We start from the raw sequence: 24,378 nt of genomic DNA, 5'->3' as shown, positions 1-24,378 counted from the left end.
ATTTATTGGGAAGTATGGAAAATGCCTGAACCTTGCTACGTCATGTTCATCAGCATTTCTTTAAGTATCAGGAACACCAGGAAAGTCATAGAAGAGGAACAAATTCAAAGGACTTTAGAGGCCCAGAGTCATTTGGAGACAACAGCAGTAAACAGCAGGCTACCTGAACAAGGTGAGAAGAATAATGCACTTACCTTAAGGTAGAAGCAGGGAGAAAAGATAGATATTAGAAGCCAGGGAGAAGTACAACTCCTCCTTGCTCTGTGGTTTTATACTGATGCCAAATTCAGTACAACTGTTACAAAAACTTCTAAGTACCGTCAACAGTCGGTAAACACTAATTCATGATCAAGATGCTGAAAGTATGGCCCACCTGTCCCTCAAATTTCCAACTTGCTCACCCAGAGTGCATGCAAAGAGTTCAATTCCATACTTAACGTATCAATTAGACACACAAATGAAATACGCAGGTTTCCTGGATCTCCTCAGCTTTGGAAGCGTCTCCAGCCTCAGCAAATCTGAAGAGCTACAGAGGCTCTAAAAGCTGTCTCTCATGGGAACCCTGCAACTAGGCCATGGTTCTCCTAGCCACTCACTTCTCAGGCCATAAGAGTTCCAAGGTGGAAATTTCACTTCCTTAAAAATAACTACCATCTTCTAGTAATTCTTTTTTTGGGGAAAGGGGGGTTTATATTCCCATCAAATATTTCTGGAATTCAGGTTCAAAGAGTTTAAGTGGAAAACAAAATCTTTATACTCTTTTCAAATTATTACCTGACTTGGGTGCAGTTATAGAGCCTTTCTCTGTATACTGCTTCCTTTAAACCTCACAGTAAGCCTATGTATCCCATAATACAGTCAAACTAACCAGGCTCCTTAGTGATCCTGTAATCATTTGAAGGTGTATTACGTCACACACACACACACACACACACACACACACACACACACACACACACACACACACACACACACACACACACCCTCGCACCCTGCTCTTAAGCTCCTCGATGGCTCCCTACTGCTCTCAAGAACAGTTCCTTCCCCGGCTCCTAGGCTGGCCCTGCTACCTCTACAGCCTATTCTCTTGCCACTCCCGGCTCAGATCCCAGTCCTCAGGACGAGGGCTCCCTGAACACAGCACCTTTTCACCACCCCCCCTTCCCTCAACTGGCCTTTGCCCACATTGTTCCCTCTTCCTGGAACTCCTTCTACCCCGCACCTCCCCTCTCCTGGCTGACCTGTCTACAGTCAAACCCCAGCTTAGATGCTTCTTCCTCTAGGAAGTCCTCCCCAATCCCTAAAGAGCCGGGGTCAGCTTGGCCCTTGGGTTCAAACACTGCTCCACCATTCACTAGCTGTGAGATTTGAGATAACGTTTCATAACCTGTCTGTGCCTTTATTTCTCCAGCCGTAGAACGAGGACTACAGCTGCTACGTTATATGCATGCTTTGTGAACAAACGTTAAGCATTCAGAAGTGTGCCTGACACACAGCGATGCGCCAAGGCTGTCTATTGTCATTCTCTGCGTCCCCAGTGCCAGACATCCCTCCCCACCCCACCCAGCAGGCTCCCGCCGACCTCTCTCTCTCCCAGCCTCGAGGTTCCCTGACAGCAGGGACTGTCTAGTTCACCCCTTACGCACCCCAGTGCCCAGCATGTTACTTCCTCCACAGGAGGTGCTCAAAAAAAAAAAAAAACACTTGTTGAGTTGAATCCAAGTGGATTTGCTTTCAATCTTCTGATTACCTATTAGTGTATTTTTATGAATTTTTCCTCACAGAAAACTATCCCTGGACCAATGATGCCTGACTTCTATGTTGAGAGGCTTGAGGTCCTCAGCAACTACCTGGCAACCAACTATGACATTAGCATGACAGGACGCAGATTAGACCACAGCTCCAGCTCTGCATGCATGGATCGTCTCCCACAGGCCCCTTGACTTTCTGAGCTTCTGTTTTCTCACGTGGAGGTGACAAAGCTATACCTCACAGGGTTGTGGTGAGGATTTAGTGTGAGATACTACATGTGGAAATACCTTAGAAACAGTAGAACACCAGTCAAATACAGGCTTTTTACTAAATGCTGCAAATCTGATAACATTCTACCAGACGGGGAAATTTTGCCTACCCCAAACTAGTTCTGGAAAACCATTTCATCCTAAAATGTCGCTGTCACTTGGAAGAAGAGAGTAACAAAATGCCCACTTGCCAGTGCTCCAGAGGCCTGGATGCTTCGTTCTCTGAGCTGGAGCTCTCTTCAGAGGCAGGAGAGAACTTGCTGGCCCAGACCCTGCCCGCTGTCCCACCTGGAACTGACCTGTGGAGCTGGTGATGGGCACAAAGGCTGCAGGGTTAAGGCTGCTCTGGAGTCCGTCCAGCTGCCCTTCTGTGGAGGACGCTCTGAAACACAAGCAGCTTGGTTAGACCTGCAGACAGAAAGGTGAGGTCAACTACAGCCCTGCAATGGCTCTGCCTCTTGCTTTTGGTGTTGCCACTCATTCCCTTTCTTCTTTCAAGTCAAATGTCGTCTTATCAGAAAGAACTTCTAAGACCAACCTATCCCCTACTTCTGAAATGTTACATATTTTAAAATTTATTGTCCATCTCTCCCCATCGGAACACAGCTTCAAGAAAGCACGGGCTTTGATCACTACTGTGTCCCCAGTGCCTAAGCATTCAACAAATACTTACTGAATGAATAAATTAAGTTCCTGGTATTGACTTGGATAAATCATAAGTAAAGACATTAAAAAAAAAAAAGTTTCACGTAGAGCAGTGATTCTCAACTGGGGGAGGGAGGGGGGCAGATTTTGCTTCCTCCCCCCACCCTCTCACAGGGGACACTTGGTGATGTTGAGATATCTGTGGTTGTCACAACTGCGGGGCCTATGGCATCCAGTGGGTAAGGCCAGGAATGGTGCTAAGCCTTTCCTACGGTGCACTAGAAAGTGCCCCAAAACAAAGAATATTCTGGTCCAAGATGTCAACTGTGCCGAGGTTGAGAAGCCATATCCAGAGGCACCTCCCCTCGTGCCACCGTTGACAAGAGATAGGACAGAGTCTATTAGATTCTTTGGGCACAGTTTCCCCAGCCACTTGTCTTAGAAGTTCTATGACTGGCCTGATGCCCTACAGACCACGCCAGGTCTCCCTGTTATAGGCTCTTACAGCTTTGTCATTCTTTCATTGCATTTACCAAAATTATAGAACCGTGTAACTGGTTGCTTAACAGCTGTCATCCTTGCTAGAATGTGCGTTCCATGAAGACAGAGACTGCTTCAGTCTCATTCAGTGTTGTATCCATAGCTCCTAATATTGCATTTTGCACATACTAGGTACTTAATAAATATTTTTTGAAGTAATCTCACCCACTGCCCCATTAATACACTTATTTGTTGGGCCCATCTCCCTTGACTTTAGCTGACATGTAACAATTTTACCTGGGAGATTCAAGTTCTCATACTCGGTTCTTTATTTGTTGAGCAGCATCCAACCCAACCTGTAGTACCTTCGCCCAACACTACTTTTCCATTTACTCACTCAAGCAAAAAATACTTATTAAGCATTCCTGCGCTTGGTGCTAGGTAGGAGGTAGGCATTTGGCAAATCCATAAGATACAAACTGTGTGATAAATGCTACGGAGAAAAAGCACAAGGTGTTATGAGAGAATGAAACAGGGAACCTGATTTAGATGGTGAGGAGAAAGAGATTTCCCTGGTGGCCTAGTGGTTAGGATTCAGGCTTTTACTGCCGTGGCCCAGGATCAACCCCTCCCTGGTCAGGGAACAGAGATCCCCCAAGTCACGCTGTGCGGCCAAAAGAAAAAACCTCTTCAAAAAATAAATAAATAGGGCTTCCCTGGTGGCGCAGTGGTTAAGAATCCATCTGCTAACGCAAGGGCGGGTTTGAGCCCTGGTCCAGGAAGATCCCACATGCCGCAGAGCAACTAAGCCTGTGTGCCACAACTACTGAGCCTGCGCTCTAGAGCTCCCATGCCACAACTACTGAGCCCGTGTGCCACAACTACTGAAGCCCGCGTGCCTAGAGCCCGTGCTCCGCAACAAGAGAAGCCACCGCAATGAGAAGCCTGCGCACCGCAACGAAGAGTAGCCCCCGCTCGCCGCAACTAGAGAAAGCCCGTGCACAGCCAAAAATAAATAAATAAATGAATGAAAAATTTAAAATAAATAAATAAACGAAATTTTAACTAACTAAATAAAAACCATTAGTTGTGTACATGGTGAGGAGAGTGGTCAAGGATGGCCTTTCTGAGGAAATCGTGCTTCAGGCACGTCCTGAAGTCAGGAGAAGCAGGCACTAGCCAAGAGCAGGGAACAGGAAAGAGCCTTTCACGGAGAAGAAATGTCCATCTAATGATTCTGAGGCAGAAAGGGGCTTAGAATGTCCCGGGAGACTTTAAAGACCATCAAAGTGTGCGCGTGGGTGGTGGTTAGTCAGGCAGTGTTTGCCAAACATCCCTGACGGGAATCACCTGGGCTCGCCTGTCAGTCACATAGCTTTCCAGGCCCTTCACTTGGAGATTCTGATTCAGTGGTCTGGGATAGGCCTTGAGAACTCAGGCTTTTTTAGCTCCCCAGGTGCCCAGGTGATTCATATCACCAGAGAAGTCAGGGAAACACTGACTGGTGAGTAGAGGAAGGTGGGATGGGAAGCGCCGGGAGAGGCTTAGGTCCCCAGGTGGTCCCTACACCCCTGATGGAGATGTGCCACTTGAGAACACACCCCAGCAGCGATGCAAGGATCACACTGTCTCACAGCCCTTCCCCTCTACCGAGCCTCGATCTGGGCGCTGCCCACTCCTTTCCACTTTCGCTTTGAGGACAGGGGAACCACAGAGGCAAAAAGAAGAGAAAGGAGCAGAGGGCTTTTTCCCTTTTCCCAAGCCTCAGCCTCGGAGAGCTACATCTGGAATGTGTATGCAATTTATTTAAGCCCCTTATGGACCCAAAAAAACATCCAAAGCATCTGTAGGCCGATATTTGTGCTTCCAGGTCCAAGTGAAAAAGGCAAAGTTCTGGAGGGCCTAGCATGTGCTCTTTCCTTTATAAAAGTTAAAAAACCCAAAGGCCCATTCACTTGTGTTAGGAGAAGTTAAGTCAAGAAAACTTACAGGGCTGATCTCAGTGTCCTGGAGGAAGCCCTAGTGTTAGCAGTAAAAAGGGAAGCAGGCAGGCGACATTTTGGAGGCAGTAGAATACGGGCAGGGAACAGAAAGCTTCCGGAGGCATGTGAAGAGTCCCTGGGGGTTTAGAGCTAGTGACTTCTTTCTCTTCTCCTCTCTGGAATTCCTCTCCCACCCTTCACCTTTATAGGCTTCCTCCTCTTCCTTACCCAAGATCTCCTGCCCCTGTGTCCCCTTTGTACCCAGTTCTACTCACTCTTCCATCCTCCTCCCTCCAGCAACTCCCACCACAGGCCTCAGGAGCCATTGCTGATTCCGACTTTGAACATTCTGAACGGTCCTACTGTTTCTCGCACGAGGTCCCCTTCTCCCCACTGGAGGAGAAATGTGTCCACAGATGTCCAAGGGGAAACTCAGAGTAAATTTTTCCATAGAGACACTGGTACACAAAATGGTTTGGGTTTATGTTATTACAACTTTAGGCACATCATGGGTAAATATGCTTTTGCTGTGATAACATCATTTCCTTGGGAAAATATGTTCCAACTTCTGGACAAACCACTCCGAAATGAGAACTTTTAAAACATCGCTTGTCTAGAGGCTGTATGTTAATTTGCACTTGCTGATCTGCTTCTGCAATGATTCTTTGCTGCTTTCCTGAAAGTATTTGTGTTTTAGGAAGTATTTACATAGAAAGGTATGTATATGTTCCCTTGGTTGTTTCTTTTCTTTTTTTAAAAAAAAATAAATTTATTTATTTATTTATTTATTTTTGGCTATGTTGGGTCTGTTGCTGTGTGCTGGCTTTCTCTAGTTGTGGCGAGTGGGGGCCACTCTTCCTTGTGGTGTTTGGGCTTCTCATTGCGGTGGCTTCTCTTGTTGCGGAGCACGGGCGCTAGGCACACGGGCTTCAGTAGTTGTGGCACGCGGGCTCAGTAGTTGTGGTGCACGGCCTTAGTTGCTCCGCTGCATGTGGGATCTTCCAGGACCAGGGATTGATCCCATGTCCCCTGCATTGGCAGGCGGATTCTTAACCACTGCACCACCAGGGAAGTACCCCCCTTGGTTGTTTCTAAGTCTGTTACTGGGCTTTGACATTAAGGTAACAGGACCTACGTCATAGGGTTGTTGAGGATTAAATAAGATGGTGGATGTAAAGCACATCCTAGTACAGTGTTGGGTTTTACATTAAGGGCTAAATAAACATTAACTATTACTAGTATTTTTATTTTTACTTAGGAATATTGACAATCTTTGCATTCACTATAAGCCTATCTACATAAAAAATATTAAGTTGGATGACTCATTGATTCTAATTCAGTATGGATTATTGGTGCTAAACTGTAGAAGAATGACCACAGATATTCAGAACTTGCAACTTAACAGTGATTTGCTATTGAAGTCAAAAGGTAATTATTGGCAACCTACCAGTCAGAAATCAAAATCAGTCAAAATTACTCTTAAACTCCCTTTGGAAGAGAGGTCTCATTTGAGGTTGACAACCTGTCTCTTAATAAAGCTAATACACACCTTTTTTCCCTGCCAGCATCAGAATTAATCACTGTTTCTTCAACTGTGCACCAAATGAAGTAGCTGGCTTGTCACATAGAATATGCGTCTTTAAGCATGAGAATTACACATAGTACAGTGGGATGCTCTTCCTATAAGAGAAGCTTGCATCTCCCATCTTGTCCTGAGGGGAATATCAAGTAGAATCAGCCACTATCGAAATTGTACTTTCTCTTTCTCTCTGAATAGCTGAATGTGCAAAGTTAAATGTGTGTTGGATGCAGCGACATTACCAGTGGTGTTCTGATCACAGTACAAATGGAATACAAAGAGCTGGCTAAAGATGAATTCAGAAAAATGAGTTATAAAAGTATGCAGGGACTTCCCTGGTGATCCAGTGGGTAAGACTCCCCGCTCCCAATGCATGGGGCCTGGGTTCGATCCCTGGTCAGGGAACTAGATCCCGCACGCATGCCACAACTAAGAGTCCCCATGTCACAACTAAGAGCCTGCAAGCCACAGCTAGGACCTGGAGCAGCCAAAATAAATTAAAAAAAAAAAAAGTTCAAGAGTTTTGCGGTGAGAAATACTGAAAAGATGGGATGAGAAAGGTGCCGTTAACGTTATATCACACAAAAGTTAGAGTTCAAACCAAGAAGAGTGCTAGGTATGACTATCTGATCCTGTAGTTTTCCTTAATTGTTATTCTCGGAAATGGTGCAAGTTCTAGGAGACAGAAAGGAGATGTAGTCAAAGGTTGAGTGTTAGAGGCTTACTACAATCTCAGCTGTGGTAATGGGCTTAGTTCAGACCCTTCTCTGCAGGTGAACTGTCTCTAATCATCAAAAGCTGCTGAGGACAGGATTCCTGATTGACGGAGCCACTTAAAAACTGAAATAAGGTATGTGGCCATATACAGTGGCAATGAAGAATTAGAAGACCTCCATTAACAGTGACATCTCCATGAAGGCAGGAACTTTCCTTGGGACGTGTTCATAGCTAGTACCTAAAGAGTTTCCTTAAAAATTAAATATGTACTTCCTAACCCAGAATTCAATTCACTTGCTCCATTTCTCTCTGCTCCTCTTGCCTCTTCCATTTTCCTGCAGCCCAAGAAAGATCCTGATATGGGCATTGAGGGGAAACAGCTCTTCTGGACCTTTCAAAGATGTTGTTCAATGATACGTTACAAACAAATCATATCTCTGTAAGTGGAAATATTGTCTTTAATAAATACTGCATTTATTATTTTGAAAGACTTCTTGTACTGCAAGTCTCTACTTAGGGAATACAAGCTGATCAAATGGCTGGCTAGCAGTTCCACTGGCATCAAGACCACACCATACAGCAGGCCTATATAACATGCCATCACCAAGGAGGGTTATAATGAGTAAAACCCCCATTATCCATTTTGCTGGTAAGGGTGATGTGTCTTTTCATGGGTCTGTATTTCCTTTATTTGTGGTTTCCTCCCCACACCCCACCCCAGACCATTATTTTAATCAGTGGAAGCTTTCCTGAAAGTGATATTCTTTCTTTAAGATCTGTTTTGTTCATTACTTCACAAGGTTGACTGTGGTTTGGTGCTATATTTCAAGGCTTTCCACATCTCTAACACAGAGGTACTAGTTTTCTATTTCACTGGTTTAGTGAAAGTCTATCTTGGATTCATGTCACCACATCAGGGACGACCCTTCTGTAGAAGGAAGGACATACAAAAGGAAAATGCTCAAGATTCTACAGAAAGAGTAGAGCGAGAAATGCTGATCTTGTCAGGGTGTGGCAAGTGGCCACGGTGGCATCTGTGAAGGTCCTGAAAAGAAAAACCCTCAAACTTGATCATTTTTATAAAATACCGGTGACAATCAACCACTTTTCAATTCTCAAAGGACAGAGGAAATCCTAAGATGCAAGTTAGGTTAAAGAACTGAATTCCAAAAAAAAGACTTTGACTTTTCTTAGTGAACATTTACTCACAGATTAAATGTCTTATAATTTTCCTTACAACATACCTACGTGCAAACAACTGTTTGTGTAATCCTGTCCAGGGATTACATATGCATTTCACAAACAGAAGCTAACATGTTACTCCTTAGCAAATAACAATTAGAACATTGTTAATGTGGGTCTGGTTCCAAAACCAATTCAAGAAACACTTAGTGGGCTTCCCTGGTAGTGCAGTTGTTGAGAGTCTGCCTGCTGATGCAGGGGACACGGGTTCGTGCCCCGGTCTGGGAAGATCCCACATGCCGTGGAGCGGCTGGGCCCGTGAGCCATGGCCGCTAAGCCTGCGCGAGAGGCCTGCGTACGGCAAAAAAAAAAAAAAAAGAAAAAAAGAAACACTTAGTGAGGTCAACTTGTGTGTGGTAGTGGTGCACAGGACTCATTTTATAAACATACTACACATTATCTAATCCATCATATTTCTTGGTACATTCCTTTTCATCCCTAATATTATTTATGTGGGACTTTCTCTTTTTCTTATTTATTAGTCATTGCAGACGTGAGCCTCGCTATTGTTTGCTGTCAATTTCATTCATTCCTGCACCAAGTATTTAATGAACACCTAACGTGCCAGACACTGACTGAGGCACTGTTCTCTCATGTTCTCCCATGTGCCAGGCTCTTCTAAGTGATTTCCATATTTTTATTATTTTATTTTTATTAATTTACTCTGTTGTTTCTTTTATAGCGTTTCAAGTTAAATGATTAACTCACTGATTTTCAATCCTTCCTGTCTTTCTAATAAACGTATCTAAGATTACAAATTTACTTTCGAGTAGTTTTGGCTATCCCACAAATTTGATATGTCATACTTTCATAGCCATTCAGTTCTAAATATTTTATGATTTTCCTTATGACTACCTCTTTAACAACTGAGTGTTACCCTATTTAAAAAAAATTTCAAACACATAGGCCTTAAAAAAAACTATCTTATTATTTCTAAATTAAGTATATTTATTATAGTTATAGAGTGTGATATTGATGTTTTGAAATGGGTGGAGCCTTCATTTGTGACACAGTATGTGCTGAAGTTTTATAAATATTCCACGTATACTTTAAAAGAACGTATATTATCCCTTTTGGGCCCAGGAGTCTGTGCATGGCTATTAATGTTTTCCTGTGAGTTGTGACTCATAACAGGGTTGTAAAATCAATTTAGGAGACACAATCAGCATTTTAAAAAGGATAGGAGCCCGTATCCGTAGCCCTCCCTCCCTCCGGCCTGAGTGAGCCAGAGCCCCCTAATCAGCTGCTCTTTTAACCCCGTCCTGTCTGAGCGAAGAACAGACGCCCTCAGGCGACCTACACGCAGAGGTGGGGCCAAATCCAAAGCTGAACCCGGGGAGTTGTGAGAACAAAGGACAGAAAGGGAAATCTCTCCCAGCAGCCTCAGGAGCAGCGGATTAAAGCTCCACAATCAACTTGATGTACCCTGCATCTGTGGAAAACCTAAACAGACAACGAATCTTCCCAAAATTGAGGAGGTGGACTTTGAGAGCAAGATATATTATTTTTTCCCCTTTTCCTCTTTTTGTGAGTGTGTATGTGTAAGCTTCTGTGTGAGATTTTGTCTGTATAGCTTTGCTTTCACCATTGGTCCTAGGGTTCTGTCCGTCCGTTTTTTTTTTCTTTTTTTACTTAAAAAATTTTTTTCTTAATAATTATTTAAGATTTTAATAACTTTATTTTATTTTACGTTACTTTATTTTATCCTTTCTTTCTTTATTTCTATTTTTTCTCCCTTTTATTCTGAGGCATGTGGATGAAAGGTTCTCAGTGCTCCAGCCAGGAGTCAGTGCTGTGCCTCTGAGGTGGGAGAGCCAACTTCAGGACACTGGTCCACAAGAGACCACCCAGCTCCATGTAATATCAAATGGCGAAAACCTCCCAGAGATCTCCATCTCAACGCCAAGACCCAGCTTCACTCAATGACCAGCAAGCTACAGTGCTGGACACTCTGTGCCAAACAACTAGCAAGACAGGAACACAGCCCCATCCATTACCAGAGAGGCTGCCTAAAGTCATAATAAGGCCACAGACACCCCAAAACACACCACCAGACGAGGACCTGCCCACCAGAAAGACAAGATCCAGCCTCATCCACCAGAACACAGGAACTAGTCAACTCCACCAGGAAGCCTACACAGCCCACTGAACCAACCTTAGCCACTGGGGACAGACACCAAAAACAATGGGAACTACGAACCTGCAGCCTGCGAAAAGGAGACCCCAAACACAGTAAGATAAGCAAAATGAGAAGACAGAAAAACACACAGCAGATGAAGGAGCAAGGTAAAAACCCACCAGACCTAATAAATGAAGAGGAAATAGGCAGTCTACCTGAAAAAGAATTCAGAATAATGATAGTAAAGATGATCCAAAATCTTGGAAATAGAATGGAGAAAATACAAGAAACGTTTAACAAGGACCTAGAAGAAGTAAAGAGCAAACAATGATGAACAACACAATAAATGAAATTAAAAGTTCTCTAGAAGGGATCAATAGCAGAATAACTGAGGCAGAAGAACAGATAAGTGACCTGGAAGATAAAATAGTGGAAATAACTACTGCAGAGCAGAATAAAGAAAAAAGAATGAATGGATAAAGAAGATGTGGCACATATATACAATGGAATATTACTCAGCCATAAAAAGAAACGAAATTGAGTTATTTGTAGTGAGGTGGATGGACCTAGAGTCTGTCATACAGAGTGAAGTAGGTCAGAAAGAGTAAAACAAATACCATATGCTAACACATATATATGGAATCTAAGAAAAAAAAAAAGGTCATGAAGAACCTAGGGGTAAGACGGGAATAAAGACACAGACCTACTAGAGAATGGACTTGAGGATAATGGGGAGGGGGAAGGGTAAGCTGTGACAAAGTGAGAGAGTGGCATGGACATATGTACACTACCAAATGTAAAAGAGCTAGTGGGAAGCAGCCGCACAGCACAGGGAGATCAGCTAGGTGGTTTGTGACCACTAGAGGGGTGGGATAGGGATGATGGAAGGGAGGGAGATGCAAGAAGAAAGAAAGAGATATGGGAACATATGCATATGTATAGCTGATTCACTTTGTTATAAAGCAGAAACTAACACACCATTGTAAAGCAATTATACTCCAATAAAGATGTTAAAAAAAAAGTCATTTCTAAAACACAAGTCTTTAGATTAGAGCAGACATCACAGTCTTTCTTTAAACCCAGTACCGTTTCTTTCGCGAGGCTGTTCGCAAGATCTAGCTTCTCAAGTCTTAGAAATAACACCTTGAGACTGAAATATCAAACTCTACAATAAAGAAGGAGCCAGCACTTAATACTATCTCACTGGAGATCCAGTCAGGAAGATTTGGGTAAGCCTGAATGAACATGAACAATTACTACGGCTCTTCTCCCTTGGGTGTTATGACCATGGGTCAGTTGGTGTGAACTGTTCTGGCCTCCATGGCTTCACCTGTTCTATGAAGTTTATAGTTCCAAAGTGTCATACCCTAGGGAGAGTTTAAAATCCCAGTGAGAGAAATAGGATCATCACCAACTTTACGGACTAGGTACACTCTCTCAAGTGTTTTCACATGTAATTATGCTTCAGTGCATAATGTCTGTGAAAACAAAATAATAATTAATAAATTAAAAGGATAGGAAGTAGTAGTTCGTGAAACTTTTATTTCATATACATAGAGATATTTTTACTGGCTTGCATATAAAATGTATTTTTAAATTATGAGTGGTGGTCAAAAAAGATTAAAAGCCACTTACTAAAGCAAACTGTTAATTCTCCATTTCAAATATTCAAAATCTTCAGAAATTTTTGTTTGAGTTACCTGTCAGTTAATGATAGAAGTATATTTAAATAAATTACTCACCATGATAATTTGTGAATTTCTCTTAAATAATTTGTTAGCTTTTGATTTATATATTTTGAAGTTATGTTAAGTGCATACAAGTGCTTTTCTTTATCCCTATCAATGATGTTTGCTTAATTTTATCTATGGATATACTAGTTTTCCTTCTAATTAGTATTGCATGGTTTACCTTTTTCCAATCTTTGACTTTTCTGCAAGATTTTACTTTAGGTATGTCTCTTTTAAGCAGCTTATAACTGAGCATTTTAAAAAATGGAATTTGGTAATCTATCTTTTAATAGAAGAGTATAATCTGTTAACATTTATTGTGATTACACATGTGTTTTACTTTATCTTAGTTTAAATTTTCCATTTACCATCTTTTTCCTTTGTTTTTATTTTCCCTTCATTTCCTGCCTCCCACTGGATTCACAGAGTTTCTACATTCCCTTCTCTTCCCCTCTGTTGGTTTGAAAGCAATAGACTGTATATTAATTATTTAGCTATTATTTTCTAAGAAAGTATAAAGCCATTCAGTATTCTGTCCTGTCCTTAAACTTGACACAGATCTGTTATACATTTACTATCCACTGACTACTCTTGTCCCTGAATCCTGTTGTTGTCTTAAATGTGTTTTATCTTCTCAAAGAAGACCAACAATTATTTTTATAGTCACTAACATTTATAGACATTTTATAAAATTTTTGCACTTCACTGTTTCATGTTATTCTGTGTTCACTTTTATCTTTGCTATTTCTTTCAGTGAAGGCCATGGGTGGTATACTCTTAGACCTTGAATATCTCAAATTATTTATTTATTTATTTATTTTGTGGTACGCGGGCCTCTCACTGCTGTGGCCTCTCCCGTTGCGGAGCACAGGCTCCTGACACACAGGCTCAGCGGCCATGGCTCACGGGCCCAGCTGCTCCGTGGCATGTGGGATCCTCCCGGGCCGGGGCATGAACCCGTGTCCCCTGCATCGGCAGGCGGACTCCCAACCACTGTGCCACCAGGGAAGCCCTCAAATTATTATTATTTTTTGCCTTCTTTCTTGAATGACAATTTAGCTATATATAAAATTCTAGACTCAAAGTTACTTTATCTCAACACTGTAAAGCTATTAGCTCTCGTCTTCTGCCACTTATTACTTCTGAAGAGAAGAATGCTGGTATTCTGTTTTCCTTTGTAGTTAAAGTGAATTTTCTTTCAGATAATACGTGAGACTCCCCATTTATGCTTGATGGTCTGCACTGTCACTATGATGTGTCTAGAGGTGCATTTATTTTGGTACAAGAAATGATTTTTTTTTTCAGCTGAGGACTCGTATCTTTCTCCAGTTCCCGAAAATTCTCAGCTATTTTTTATTTTTTTTTACATCTTTATTGGAGTATAATTGCTTTACAATGGTGTGTTAGTTTCTACTTTATAACAAAGTGAATCAGCTATACATATACATATGTTCCCATATCTCTTCCCTCTTGCGTCTCCCTCCCCCCCACCCTCCCTATCCCACCCCTCTAGGTGGTCACAGAGCACCGAGCTGATCTCCCTGTGCTATGTGGCTGCTTCCCACTAGCTATCTATTTTACGTTTGGTAGTGTATATATGTCCATGCCACTCTCTTGCTTTGTCACAGCTCACCCTTCCCGCCCCCCCATATCCTCAAGTCCATTCTCTAGTAGGTCTGTGTCCTTAGTCCTCTCTTACCCCTAGGCTCTTCATGAAATTTTTTTTTCTTAAATTCCATATATATGTGTTAGCATACGGTATTTGTCTTTCTCTTTCTGACTTACTTCACTCTGTATGACAGACTCTAGGTCCATCCACCTCATTACAAATAACTCAATTTCGTTTCTTTTTATGGCTAATATTCCATTGTATATATGTGCCACATCTTCTTCATCCATTCATCTCTTGATGGACACTTAGGTTGTTTCCATCTCTGGGCTATTGTAAATAGAGTTGAAATGAACATTTTGGTACATGACTCTTTTTGAATTATGGTTTTCTCAGGGTATATGCCCAGTAGTGGGATTGCTGGGTCATATGGTAGTTCTATTTGTAGCTTTTTAAGGAACCTCCATACTGTTCTCCATAGTGGCTGTACCAATTCACATTCCCACCAGCAGTGCAAGAGTGTTCCCTTTTCTCCACACCTTATCCAGCATTTATTGTTTCTAGATTTTTTGATGATGGCCATTCTGACCGGTGTGAGATGATACCTCATTGTAGTTTTGATTTGCCTTTCTCTAATGATTAATTATGTTATTTTTTAAAGTATTGCTTGTTCATCTATCCTTCAGCTCTCTCTTCTGATATTCCTATCAGAGTCACATGTCATGTTCCACAAGATACTGTTAGATACATGATCTAATATGTCTGACCATTCAAAAATATTAATTTCATCTGCAAGGAATTCATGGCCCAGTTGCTGATTCTGCTGGCAATTCTTCTTAATATTAGATTTATTCATGCGTTTTAGAATTTTGGTTTGCAGGCTCATTTTGAATAGAAATCACTTCCTCCCTTTGTCTCCCTACTTGCTCACCCCTCTCTGTCTGAAGATTTTACAGTTGCCTCTACCCAGTCCCCCTGACCCCAGTCCAGAACCAGACTTTACAGTGGTATTCTGGTGCCCCTGCCTCAGAGATAAATAGAAATCCAGGTGAGTTCTGAGACATGAACAGTTGCAAGGGTATTTCATTATCTTTCTAACTCTGTAGGCCCATAGCCTTATATAAAGATGGAGCCTCAGCCAGTGGGTCCATGTCAGCTTTGTCAGTCTCCCTGTAGAAGAGCCCAGTGCATTCTTTAGCTCAGGATTTTTCAACCTTGGTACTACTGACATTTTGGACTGGGTGATTCTTCACTGTGGGGAACTGTCCTGTGCTTTGCAGGACGTTTAGTAGCATCCCTAGACTCTATTCATTAGATGCCAGTAGCAACACCCCCCCCCCCCCGCCCCGCTCAGTTATGACAACCAATGACTCCAGACATTGTCAAATGTCCTCTGGGTGGCAACATCATCTCCAGTTGAAAAAAATCACTGTTTTATTTTCTACTAATGAGTCTCTCCTCTCGGGTAGGGTACTCTCAGGCCCCAATATGCCACAGGAGCTCAGCTCCAGGCTGCCACCGCCTGCTTCCACAGCAGGGCTCAGAAAACTTGTTGCTTCAGCCTCATTCACTGATTGCTATTCATTTCTGTACACTTTGGGGCCAAGGAGATGCTTCCCTTGTTTCTTGTTTCTTCTTTAAGCTTTTTATCTATCACTGCTATTTGAAGCAGAGGTGGAATACTAAGTGAGAACTTACGGAGCCAACTTGACTGGAAGTCAGTAAGTCCAAATCTAATCTTTTGTTTTGTTTGAAACTAAGCCTTTGCCTTCAGTAGTCATTAGAGTTATTAGTGTTCAGGAAATCAGAATGTGTGTGAATTTCCACAGCCTTGCTAGCTAGAGCCAAATCATACTTATGAATATCAGTTTACTAACAACAAAAGTGAGATTTCTTTTAACAGGGAACAATAACGGCAGCAGGAATTACAAACTACACCAACCGGCATGCAATGGACACTTAATATATGTCAGGGAAACACACGATCTCCTTTAAAATCCTAAGAACAGCTCCACGATGTAGGTAATATTTTGCAGATAACAAAACAGAAGCTTAGAGGTATCCCTAAATAACAGTCAATTAAGTAAAGGAGCCAGGATTCAAGTCTAATTCGAAATCTTGGGAAATTAGCAGTTGTACTCTACTGCCTCCCATACACTACTCTACATGGTCTAAATAACTAACGAAGAGATAATTGTTATTTAGTGATCCTTGATGCAAAATACTATGGTGCCACCATCTCTATCTCACCACCACCTCCTTCACTACCATTTCCTGAGAACTTATCATGAATATAAGCCATATCAGGGGCTGAACTTCTCTCTTGTCTCTCAAAAACAACCTTCATGAAAAGAGGGCTCATGTCTGTCTTGTCCACTGGTGTCATCACCAATATTTACAGCAATGCACAGCAGTGCACATTCAATATATATACGATAAAAGGATGAAGACAAGATATCTGTCCCTAATAGACTTAACGAAAAGCAGAACACATACGAAAAGGAAAAATAAGACAAGGAGGCAGATGGAAGAGTCAGCTGAGGAGCTGAGAATGGGGCATCTGGTCAAGCTGTGTCAAGATGATAAATTAGAACCTGATCTTGAATAAAAGGCAGGACTTAGATTCAAGATAGTTAAGGGCATTCTGTGCAGGGGGCATGACATGAGCAGGTAGGAACAATGAATGGAGCCATGTGTGAAGCAGACTGGAGACAGGACGGAGGACAAACTGCAGAGGGCTTCAATGTCCAGAGTAAGGACTCTCAACTTTACTTTGCAGGCAGCTGGAAGCCTCCAAATACTTCAGGAAAAAGGTTCAAAGAACTACTTTAAAGACGATATTTTAAAATTGCTTCCTAGGCCTACGTGTGTACCCTATTTCTTTAAGAACCCATTTGGATAGTTTAAAAACTTCTACCTTGTTCTACTTGTTTTTTTTTTTATTCAAGAACCAATTTTGATAGTTCATATTTTTCAAAATATTATCTTTCATCCAGTTTAAAAAATTTAGTAGCATACGATTGTGTACAGTGTCCTCATAATTTTTCAATCTCCCCTATATCTACTTTTAAAAACTTCTATTTTTAGTTCTCTTATTTTTCTGGCAGAACTGTGTTTATTTTCTCCTTCCCTGTCCCCCTACCCCGAACTAAACAAGGTTTTGGATTTAACTAATTTTGCTGCTTGCTTTTCAGTTTATATTGCTTTCTTCTTGATTTCCTTTGATCTGTTTTTCTTAGCTTTGTTTTATTGACCCTTTTTTAACTTCTAGAGATGGAAGCTTAGTTCAGGTATGACAAATATGTGGCGTGCATATTCACTACGCTCAACATCAGACATTACTAATCTATCACAGCACTCTGTCTTGCTGAGCTCACAGAAGTCCTCATAATTCCTTTTAACCTGACGCTCTGCTGTAATCAGCTGAAACCACTATATTGGTTGAAGCTAATTTGCCATTTGTATCTTGGTTAATTTCTCTACAATCTTTCCATATTTAACACTGAAAATAATTATGAATTTACCTTTGAGTGCATCTTTGCCTAAATTTCAAATATAAGTTTTGATACATATAATTCTTTTGCTTGTTTTTAAAAATTATTTCAGCTTTATTGACTTGACATATAAAATCACAAGATATTCAAAGTACATCGTGGTGATCTGACATACATATGCATTTTGGAAGGATTCCCCTATCTAGTTATTTACCTCACATACTTACCTTGTTCTTTCTTCTCCTTCTCCTTGGTGAGAACATTTAAGTTCTACTCTCTTAGTAAATTTCTTTCTTTCTTTTTTTTTTTTTTGCAGTATGCGGGCCTCTCACTGTTGTGGCCTCTCCCGTTGCGGAGCACAGGCTCTGGATGCACAGGCTCAGCGGCCATGGCTCACGGGCTCAGCCGCTCCACGGCATGTGGGATCTTCCCGGACCGGGGCACGAACCTGTGTCCCCTGCCTTGGCAGGCAGACTCTCAACCACTGCGCCACCAGGGAAGCCCTCCACTTGTTTATTTTTGCTTTTGTTGTCAAATCCAAAAACTCATCGCCAAGACCAAGTCAAGGAGATTACTGCCTATGTTTTCTTTTAGGAGTTTTATGGTTTCCATTTTTACATTCAAGTCTTTAATTCATTTTGAGTTAATTTTTGTGTATGTTTTAAGATAGTAGTCCAGTTTCATTCTTTTGCATGTGGCTATTCAATTTTTCCAACACCATTTATTAAAGAGACTGTCCTTTCCCCTTTGTATATTCTTGGCTCCTTTGTCGTAAATTAATTGACCATACATGTCTGGATTTATTTCTGGGATCTCTATTCTGTTCCATTGATCTATGTGTCTGTTTTTATGCCAATACTGTTTTGATCACTGTAGCTTTGTAATATCGTTTCAAATCAGGGAGCATGATGCCTCCAGCTTTGTTTTCCTTTCTCAAGATTGCTTGGGCTATTTGGGTCTTCTGTGGTTCCATACAAATTTTAGGATTTTGGTTCTATTTCTGTGAGAAATGCCATTGGAATTGTGATAGGGATTGCACTGAATCTGTAGATTGCTTTGGGAAGTCTGGACATTTTAACAATATTAATTCTTCCAATCCATAAGCATGGAATATCTTTCCATTTATTTTTGTCTTCAATTTCTTTCATCAGTGCCTTATAGCATTCAGTGAACAGATCTTCTCACCTCCTTGGTTATATTTATTCCTAGGTATTTTATTCTTTCTGATGTAATTGTAAAAGGCACTCTTCTTAATTTCTCTTTCTTATAGTTTATTGTTAGTGTAGAGAAATTCAACAGATTTCTGTATATTAATTTTGTATCCTGAAATTTCACTGAATTCATGTATGACTTCTAACAGTCTTTTGGTGGGGTCTTTAGGGTTGTATGCAACCTGTAGGCAATATCATGTCGTCTGCAAATAGTGGCATTCTGCAAATAGACAGTTTTACTTCTTACTTTCCACACTGATGCCTTTTATTTCTTTTTCTTGCCTAACTGCTGAATAAAGGTGGCTAGAGTGGGCTTTCTTGTCTTGTTCTGATATGTACAATTCTTATTTTCAAGGTAGTTTCCAAAATAATTTTGATCCAAGTTACTTAAAAGAATGTTTTAACATTCTAAAATTATTTGGACATTTGTCTATATGTTTAATATCTCATTTTATTGTAAAGTGGTCAGAGAATGAAGACTGTATAATTTCCGATTTTTTAGGATTTACACTGAGATAGTTTCGTTTTGAAAAATACTCCCTGGGAGCTCTGCAGGGCATAAAATTGCATGTCTGTTAATTTAATCTTATTAATTATATTGTTCAAAACCCTTTATGTCCTTATGTTAGGTCTATTTTGCCTATAATAATGACTATTCTATTCTCATTCTGGAATTCACTATTTTAGGTTGAACCTATCTTTTCTCTCATCATTTTTACCTTTGTATACCTTTTCCTCAGAATTTTGGCAGAATTTTAAAAATCTGTCCTGAATTTCATTAATTCAATTTTCTGCTGTGCCCAATCTCGATTCACTGTGTTCAACGCAATTTTTCACTCAGGTGTTCTCATTTCCATTTAATCGTTCCTGACCCCAGACTGCTTGCTCTCTCTTAGATAGATTTTTCTAGCTCTACACACCAATGCACATTAGGGATTTTCTAAAATGTTGTTTTCTTTCTTGATTAAACTTATTTTGGAGGTTGGCAGCTCCTCTGAATCTTCTCCACGGAGCTTTCTTTTAAGCTATACTATCTACTCCCAGGCCCCAAGATTTTAAAATATTTGCTCATCCTCGGAGAAGAAAGTCTAAGTTTGCTAATAAGGACAGAGGATTACAGAGAAACTGATAGGAATTCTATCAAAGGCTATTTTAAGTTTCTGTCCAAACCTTTAAAAAAGGGATTTTCATAATCAGATAAGAAAGAAGGTAAGTGAGAGATGGGAAATACCCAACATTTATATTACCATTTTAACATCCCAGCAAGCAGGAATGAGAAGTAAGATTTTAATTTAAATTACCTAAGTATGAATCACCAAAGGAAGATCCATCATTCTATGACTCTCATGTATCTCTCTCCCCACTGGACCATACATATCCCAATGGCAACTTTTGGTTAGAAGTGATTACTAGTACCTAGTTCTCTGACTGATGTCATCGTCGTCATGCCCAAACCAATTCCTAAGATCTCCTAATGCCACCACTGAGGTCCAAACGCTGAGGCCTGGTAGAGGAAAGGGAGTCTAAGTGGTGACTCCTCAACTGGCCCTTAGCTCTTTCTAGCCCCAGGCCTACCCCTTAGAGAGAGAGGGCATTGTCTGGTGTATTCCAGGGCTCCCAGTATTTTCCTACACTGCACTCCCATAGACAGGCAGTATATAAAGCCCTCGATGTTGTTGTTCTATGCAATCCTTCTTGTGCTACATCTAACAGACATTTCCCCAACACCGCAGTATGAGGGTGACACTAATTCTTCCTCCTCTTGCGTATTTCATTGGCCACTTAAGTGGTAAAACTGGCGTGGAAAGGAACGGAAGTGAGTTCCTAAGTGCTGACACTGCATTTTCCCAAAGGCAGTATTTTAGGATGATTAATCTGCCACTTGCTGTACAGAATGGATGTGAATGGACTGGTGGGGGGGTGGGGGAGGGGTCTGAAATCAGTGGTCTACTGAGAAGAGTATGGGGTTAGCACAGTGGGGGATATGAATTCTGGCTTTGGTTCTGCCACTGACCATCTGTATATCTTGCTACACCCGAAGCCCGACATTGTGCCTTCATCCAGGCCTTTATCTTCCAGCACTGAAAGTCTATAATTATATATTTGGGAAATGCATAATTTAGAAATTTTATATTTAAGGATGGATATGCTACAGATTCAATTGTATTTCTTGAAACTACACATAATAAAAGGCTGAAAGGCTGAGAGAAGATGGTTAACCTATAATATGACATCTTCAGTGCTCACATCAAGACCCTACTTTAGGACCATTGTAACTCCTGATCACTTTGCCTCCTGTTAATGACTCATATGTTAAAAAGATATAGCATATTTTTTTCCTGATCCTTATTTTTATATTTTTCTGACATTAACCTCTGAGCACCTCCAGCACATTGCTGACATCACCAAATGTTCCAGTCACATTAATTGGTATTTGGTTTAACATGCTCCCGGGCTCTTGATTGCTTTCCTCCTTCCTACTCCCTAGCAGCCTTTAGCAAACACCACTGTCCTGGGTGCTGACACTGAACGGCAGTTGACTTCAATTTCTACTGAGGTCACCCTGAGGCAGAATATCCTAAAACCTGGCAAGGAAAGGTAACCCCAGCTATTTAAAGAAAAGTCCTTTAGTTAACACATTATTGACTGGGGGATTTTTGCAGAAACGAATGCCTGTGGCCGTAATACGTCTCCGGTCAAAAATGTGTTAAGTCTGGTGTTTCTCATACAGTTTTCTTTCTTCAGAGAAGTCCCAAGGTAAACAGCTTTGACCCTGCCCTTCCAAATTCATCTCTAGTCTATGAGTTTTGCCCACCTCCCTGGCAAACTTTAATCATCTCAGGTTTCTTTCTCCATATTTCCTGGAGAGTGTGATTCTGGCTCTGAAAAAAAAAGAGGTCTTTTACAAGGAAGGAACAGTTCATATGCATGCAGTTGTTCACAGGCTGTCATCCTTCCTAGTTCAGCTGACTGCTTGGAAGAAATACCACAAATAGTTCTGAAAGGAGGATCTGAAGTTGGTACTAAATTATGAAGTGTTACAAACATTAAAGAGGAAAATCAAAAAAGGGTATTGGCACCATGGAAAAGGTAAAAAAAAAATTCTAAACCACTCTCTTCACAGAATTGACAAGTGAGATTTAGCTAAAGGAAATATAAATATATGAATTTGAGAACTGTAACAAAGAACTGTTGGGCCAAGAAAGGATGAGGAAAATGGCTGTAAAGCATCAATATTAAAAAACAAACGTGTTCATTAAAAATCTTTCAACAGAATAGACTGAAAACAGGTTATTTTGGTTAATTATTCAGTGGGGACAGTGGGTTTTGTTTTACAGATGGGAAGCTGAAACCTTTAGAGGAAAAGTGACCTGACTACTATCATAAAGAAACAGGACCCCACTGTTCTGATTCTCAATTCCCTTTGCACCAAAATCCAAACGACATTCCATCTTTTATGTTCCATTGTTCTCTAGACTCAACCCTCTAGGATGTGGAAACTTTGATGCTCTTGGAAATTGCTTCTATATTTGTCCAGTGCCAACTGCTGTGCTAGGAGAAGCCTGAAGTTCAACCAAAAACACAGGGCTTGGCACGGTCAAAAGCTCATCACGACTTCTCATTAGCTGTGTCTCTTGGGACAACTATGGCATTCCTGAGTGTGACTCTGTATCTCCCTCCAGTCATAACTGAGGGTTCCTGATTCATCTGAACTGAGCCCGAATAAAGGCCGCAATAAGCTCCAAGCAAATGAAGCAACACATCTTGCAGGAAGAAAGTAAAAAATTACATGAAAATTTCTTGAAGTGCCAACTTAGTATTAACCATAATACCTAACATTTATTTAGCATTTATTATGTACCAGGCACTGTATTTGTGCTTGACATTCATTAATTCATTTATTTCTCTTAAAAACCCCATGAGGCAGGTACTATTATTATCCCTATTTTAAATAGGAAACTGAGTCCCACAGATGTTAAGTAACTTACTACGCTTGCTAGGAACAAGAATTACTTCAGAACAATAAGAGTAGTGTATTGACTGATACTCAGGATCCTGATTTTGGGAGCCATGAAAGGTTTCTCTAGATTAAAAATAACTTCATCAATCCAAATACAGTATGGAGTTTAGTTCATAGTAATGTACCGATGACAGTTTCTTAGTATGGCAGTCTTCAAATGTACCATGGCAGTATAGGATGTTAACCGTGGGGAAAACTGGGTTTATTTATCTTTATGTGTACTATCTTGACAGCTTTTCTGTAAATCTAAAATAATTCTTAAATAAAAAGATTATTTTTAAAAACTTTATCTAGATACTTCCTAGGGGGAACTTTTCATTGAGTCAGTTCAGAGAAAAACAATGCTATTCTTTTTCCTAAGAGTCGGAAGCATATTGAAAACAGCAGGGGCCTCACAGCACTACAGTTTACATATAAGGGAAAGGATGTTCAGGTCTCCATTAGTGCTAACTTGTTTAGCTTCAGAGACTTGTGCTAGAGTTTTAAAGGCAAATTGGAAACTATTTCCTGGAACAACGCCTCATAGCATGCCTTTTGATACTTGGATTATATTTCTTAAATTCTGAAGAAATCTTGCTTTCCCCCCCTCTTCTGTGCTTTTTTGGTGCTGAGCTGCTTCCGGTTTTCCCACACTCCTGCCCGTCAGAGAGAAGAAACCACAAAAATGCAGCAAAGCAAAGTTTGTCCATAGAGCTGCAATTCCATCTCAGAAGCCTGAAGTGCTCTCCTGCCAGCAGTGAGTTCAGGGCAGTGAGTGGGGTCCTCGAATGTCCAGCCCTGCTGCCTGCTGACGGAGCCCCCCTCTCCACCAGCAGACTAGCCACAGGGGCACCACGGGCCATCTCAGCAATGATTGGAAAAGCCACAAATCAGGAGCACACTGGCAAATTCAACATTCATATCCAACTCACTGATATTCCCACCTAACTGTGGGCTTCTCAAACCTGGGAATGAAAGTGTGGTTTTGGAATGCTTATAATGGTTACTAAGGCTTACTGAGTTCTTAAGTGTGCTAGGTCTTGTGCTATGTACTTTACAGATGTTAAGTCTGCTAATATTTATCAACTGTCCTATGAAGCAAATACACTTTGTTATCCCCACTTCACAAATAAGGAAACTGAAGTCAAGAGTTTAAGTAATTTGTAACTTGTGGAAGATCTCACGTTAGTAAAGTGTGTGTGTGTGTGTGTGTGTGTGTGTGTGTGTGTGTGTGTGTGTGTGTGTGTAGGGGTGTGGGTGGGATGGGACACAGGCAGGCTGGCTCCAGAGGCTGCACTCTTAAGGATTCAAGGCTATTCTTTCTAGGGTGAGGGACCATACATCCTTCTGATCGTGCTATTGGCTCTCAACCACGAACTGCAGCCTTCCCACTGCCCTCTCCTACTGCTCCAGATAGTTCTATAAAGTCATTACGATGCCTGTTATTCTTAGAACAGTGCTTGGCACTTGGTAGGCACTGAATAAACGTTTGTTGGATAAATGAATAATGGCAGCAATACTATTAAAACAACCACGAGGGATTGTTTTC

General features: G+C 41.1%; 1 protein-coding gene across 16 annotated transcripts in view; it reads right to left on the bottom strand.

Annotated features, from left to right (window-relative positions):
- TTLL5 (tubulin tyrosine ligase like 5) overlaps positions 1-24,378 on the bottom strand; it is a 309,168-nt gene that overhangs the window by 56,077 nt on the left and 228,713 nt on the right. For 15 of the 16 annotated variants that reach the window (XM_033408371.2, XM_033408745.2, XM_004262260.3 and 12 more), the window contains one exon: positions 2,321-2,403. In XM_033408371.2, the coding sequence (XP_033264262.2) occupies positions 2,321-2,403 (83 nt within the window). Of the gene's footprint in view, positions 1-2,208; positions 2,404-24,378 lie in introns of all 16 variants that reach the window. The other variant, XM_049706827.1, reaches the window with a different exon arrangement.

Source organism: Orcinus orca, chromosome 2, assembly GCF_937001465.1.
Source record: "Orcinus orca chromosome 2, mOrcOrc1.1, whole genome shotgun sequence".
NCBI lineage: Eukaryota > Metazoa > Chordata > Mammalia > Artiodactyla > Delphinidae > Orcinus > Orcinus orca.
The sequence above is the reverse complement of the archived record's forward strand: the minus strand, read 5'-3'. Positions and strand labels throughout refer to the sequence as shown.